Raw genomic sequence first — 4,680 nt, 5'->3', positions numbered from 1 at the left:
AAAACCGATACAGCGCCACCTGCCGTGCATGGAATAGGATTTAACCAGTGAATCAAGTACAGCACCTTTGATGCAAAACCGTATTAAGTGAAAGGAAAAGATGTAAGCCCGAATTAATGAATTGCCAAAACCTGTTGTCTGTAAGGCAGTATTATTATGAGGACAACAAGTAATAATGACTTAACTTGGGAAGTGCATCAGACATACAATAGACAATAAGACAATTGACACATGGAACAGACAGCATACATTGTAAACAATATGGATAAGTACAGTAAGTCATTAATGGTAAAATGTGACTTTTCTTGAGACACCAGTAACATCCTGCACATACTGAGGGTTGGTCTGTGAATTTTAAATCTGCTGAGGAACCTTATAGGCAGGTGATTGTCTTTGGGATTAAAGATGACTTTTTCGTACTGTGATCCACTCATTGTGATTCAGGAAATAAAATCTGGTCAGGATCTCATGAGACTATTCACTACGTAAGCTTCCTATGCTCAACCTCCAGCTCCACCCTCATGTGCTTCCCCTTTGGACAAATACAGTACCTTTGACGCAAAACCGTATTAAGTGAAAGGAATAGATGTAAGTCTGAATTAGCAAATTGCCATAAGCTGTTGTCTTCAAGACATAACATACTCTAATATGTTAAGAATCTGTTGTGTACATTGCGAGCAAATACTAACCAGAGTCAAATTCCTTGTTTGTATATGTAAGCCCCGCCAATAAAGCTGATTCTGATACAGTTGGACTCATTGTACTCAGCTAAGAACTCTCATTTGTGTGTGATAAAGACTCCATTTTTACTGCTTCCAAGTCTCAAGTGTGTTCTGCATTGTGGGTATATCGAGCAATTTAGTAGAAATCATAATACTCCTTAATCTTTTATTTGTGCTGACATGTTACTCTAAGACGGATACAGACAGCACGTATAATGTGTTTTGTAGAATTTATTTTTTTACATATCTATATAGTATCTATTTTGAAAAACTTTCTTTTCAACTACCATATCACCCACCTCTTGATTTTGTTCTTTTTCTTTTGTGTCTTACTTTCTCTTCCATTGTCTGTTGTCTCTTCTATTTTTGCTGTACAGGCAACTGTTCAATGACAATAAAGGTCTTGAATCTTCAGCAACTTCCTCCTCTTAGCCTTTTGCCTGCATGTTCTTCTTCACTTCAGGAGTGTCATGTGAAACAAACTGTGTATCAAAGTTAAATCCTGAAATACATTTGCAACCCTCAATAAATCCAACTGTCAGTTTATGAATCGTCTTCACCACCTGTAGCATTTAGAAAAGAATTAAAACGAGAATTAGTGCAACTATTATGTTTAAATTAATTTGATTATCACATTTGGATAAGCCAAAAGTTATACATACATTATAAAGGTTTTGTTTATCTTGGATCAAATAAATGATGCAGTTTATTAGCATTTTATTCCTGCCATGTGCCCTTGTTTAGTCACATGTTGTATATGCTGTTTTGTACTCCAGACCATCACATCAATAAAATACCAACTGTCATCTGAAAATGTATTCAGTGTAGCAAAAATGAAGATTTTTAAATATGGTGGCCTAAAATGGGGGTTTCTCAGTGCTTTCAATTCAAGACAGCCTACAGTCTTGATTCATTAGAATTAGCTCCAATTCAGCCAGCTATGATATTAAAAATACAGTTTCAATCAATAAAAACAACTCAACAACTGTGATATATCACTTACAATAAAACCCTTACTTCTTCTTGATAATACTTATGCACTTGTAATGAAGACTTAAACTTGTGGTTGAGAATTTTGACACTGCTGCATTACTTAAATATAAACCTATTTTACTTAACTTAAGTAAAAATGCTTGAGTAAGGAGAAGAATACTCTGGCAGTTTTTCACCACCTTGTGACACTGCCTAGTCTGACGTATCGCAGAATTCAAAACATGGTGGATATTAGTCTTACATTCGTCTGTGGACAAGAAAAGGTCTGAATGTATTCTCTCTTTCATTTCAGAATCAGAATCAGAATCAGAATCGTCTTTATTGCCATTGTAAGTGAAGAGGTTTCACATTACTAGGAATTTGTCTTGGTGATTGGTGCATACATAGAACGTAAGAAAGAGTAACATATAATAGCAGAATAAAATAAAATAAAATAGAATAAGGTAAAACAAAATAGAATAAGTGAAATAAATATGGTTCTGGAGGTAGTACAAAAATGGCTGAGAGATTGTGATGATGGAGTTGTGTATGCATGCAAAGTAGTGTTTTAAATAGGTCATAGATTCATTGCTAAGCTGGGTGTTTGTGCACGCATCCGAAAGCTGTGATAAGATCTTGTGAACATCATACTGCAGCCATGACTTTGGTCTGCACCACACAGATTTGCATAAAAGTGGAAACTGAACTGACTCATGATGACAAACAAAGTAATGTAATTTACACTGAAGGAGGTGGAAACCAGTATGTTCTTTTTTGGTGGTGGGTATTTTTCATATTGCGTTCCACCTCCTTGAAGATGGAAACCAATGTTATTTTTTTGGTGCTTGGTATTTTTGCATTTGAATTTATAATTCCCCAGCCCTCTGACATTTTAGCTCAATAAATCCTATTTATTTATAACGCTATTTTAAAATGAGAACTGTCACCTGGACAGTCAACAGCACTATGTCCATTACAGGTGGTTTAGGAGGTAGAGCAGGTCGTTCACTAATTGGAGGATCAGTGGGTCAATCACTACCTCCACCAGTCTGTATGATGAAGTGTCCCGGTGCCAGATAATGATCCCTGACTGTATGTGTGAGAGTTGGGTAAGCGCTCTATCGCTCCTGATCAGCAGGTCAGCATCTTGCATGGCAGCTCAAAGTGGAGCCGCTGCTCCACCCAGTGGAACACCTCGGTGTCCCCCCAGATGAGCTGGTCAGGGAGAGGACAGTCCAGACTTTCCTGATGAGACTGCTGCCCCCTCGACTCAGACCTGGATGGGTGGAATGGAAGAAGATGAAGATGAAAACAAATCCATCTCAGCTTGTATGAATGTTTACTTAATGCATTTTAAATCACATCTAACCCTCTAAATATGAGTAGAATTAGATCTGATGGAAAAACTTCATGTCATCATATATTATACAAAGGTGCCCAGAGAAAGGTGCTTTAGCTGTAATGTTGAAGATGGTCAAAAGCTCAAGGCTGTGTTCTGTGCAAGTCATTGAAGGAACAATATATATTTTGGGATATATGTTTAGTTGGTTCCAAGTTAGATGAGAAAGTCATGTTCTTCTGGAAATACGAAAAGTAAAGCATCAAAGAATGTCCCTTTAACTGAAACATAAAAATAAAGGTTGAGTATAATCTAAAATTGTGTTTATGTATTTTATTCTTCTGTATAAATTTAAGGACGGTCTAAAAAGCATGTAACAAACTTAACGCTCTTGATATCTTTTCCACCAACTCAAAATTCACAGATAAGATCATGCTGAGACTTCTGCTTTCTGTGGGATGTCCCCTCAGTGCAACTTCCTTTCCTAAAACAGACAGTAGGTGAGGGGGCGAATTTCTTCGTCTCCTTATGGTGGAATTAATAGAAAGCTGATTTAATTTTAGACAGTGGAAAAGATTACGTAATCCAGTGGACAGGGTTTATATGGGATGGAGCAGTGCCAAGAATCAATCACAACAGAGACAGAAGAAAAACATCATCATCACCAAATTTACAGATAGCATCATGAAGACTCTGTGGCTGCTGCTGCTCATCGCCTGCTGCTGCAACGCCATGCGTAAGTGGCTTCTTTTGTGCCTCGCTATAATTGTTTGTTGGTTTCTCACTCACACGTTTATAGTAACTTCATCCGTTTACCTTCCTCACAGCTTATGGTCTGCAGCTCAGCACATCACCTGGAAACTGCTGCTTCAACTTTTTCACACGTGATTTACCGATAAAGCGAGTATCTGGCATAATTAAGACCCACAGCTCCTGTCAGAATAAGGCATTCATGTAAGTTTGTGCTTCATTCTTCTGTTATTTCTCAGAATTTATAATTAAATGAATGGAAAGTTGGACAACCACCTTTATCACCAGGCTCCACTGTCCATAATAATTAATTACACTTCTTTTAAAACATGAACAAATGTTGTTGGATAAACTGGAGTTTCACTGGGTCCTACTGAACTACTGAACATCATTGTTTAAAACCACAGCCATCAAAAATATTAATAGTGCTCAAGTCAGGATCTTGAATGATATTTTTGCTTGCTTATATTGAGCTACATGTAGGATTATGATTATGTTTACAGTACACAGTCCTCTTTCAGTGGAGTAGAGATTTACACAATCAGCAAATGATTCAATTCAAGGCTGGGATTGTCATTTCTAACGGAAATGGATTTCATCACGAGTGTTGATTTAAATTTTCTCTTCTGTGTGTTTTGCAGAGTCCAAACTATCAGAGGAAAACAGATCTGCTACAGTCAGACCTTCCCGTGGGCTCTGGATGTGTACAATCGTCTCTACAACACTGTTAGCAGTGGTCTGCAGCCCTGAATATATTTTACTGTGTAAACATGTTGTAAATAAAAGCCTGGTTTTGCAGAGCAAAAGATACAAATAATTGTTTTTATATTTTGATGCAATAATAATCACAGTAATAATAATAAAGTAATTGATGAAATGAGAAAATGTTCTGGTTAT

General features: G+C 37.0%; 1 protein-coding gene across 1 annotated transcript; it reads left to right on the top strand.

Annotated features, from left to right (window-relative positions):
* The first annotated feature begins 3,525 nt into the window (after nt 1-3,525).
* Nucleotides 3,526-4,680, top strand: LOC124061399 (C-C motif chemokine 4-like). Its single transcript, XM_046393169.1, has 3 exons — nt 3,526-3,769; nt 3,861-3,987; nt 4,425-4,680. Exons 1-3 carry the CDS (start codon nt 3,637-3,639, stop codon nt 4,531-4,533), a joined length of 369 nt encoding a protein of 122 aa, XP_046249125.1. The 5' UTR covers nt 3,526-3,636; the 3' UTR covers nt 4,534-4,680.

The sequence above is a fragment of the Scatophagus argus genome, chromosome 7, assembly GCF_020382885.2.
Source record: "Scatophagus argus isolate fScaArg1 chromosome 7, fScaArg1.pri, whole genome shotgun sequence".
NCBI lineage: Eukaryota > Metazoa > Chordata > Actinopteri > Scatophagidae > Scatophagus > Scatophagus argus.
Note: the sequence above shows the minus strand (reverse complement) of the source record. Positions and strands in the feature narration are given on the sequence as shown.

Coding starts and splice junctions, on each gene's coding strand:
- LOC124061399 (XM_046393169.1), top strand. CDS start 3,637: ATGGGATGGAGCAGTGCCAAGAATCAATCACAACAGAGACAGAAGAAA. Junction 3,770..3,860: donor CTGCTGCTGCAACGCCATGC/GTAAGTGGCTTC, acceptor CCTTCCTCACAG/CTTATGGTCTGCAGCTCAGC. Junction 3,988..4,424: donor TGTCAGAATAAGGCATTCAT/GTAAGTTTGTGC, acceptor TGTGTTTTGCAG/AGTCCAAACTATCAGAGGAA.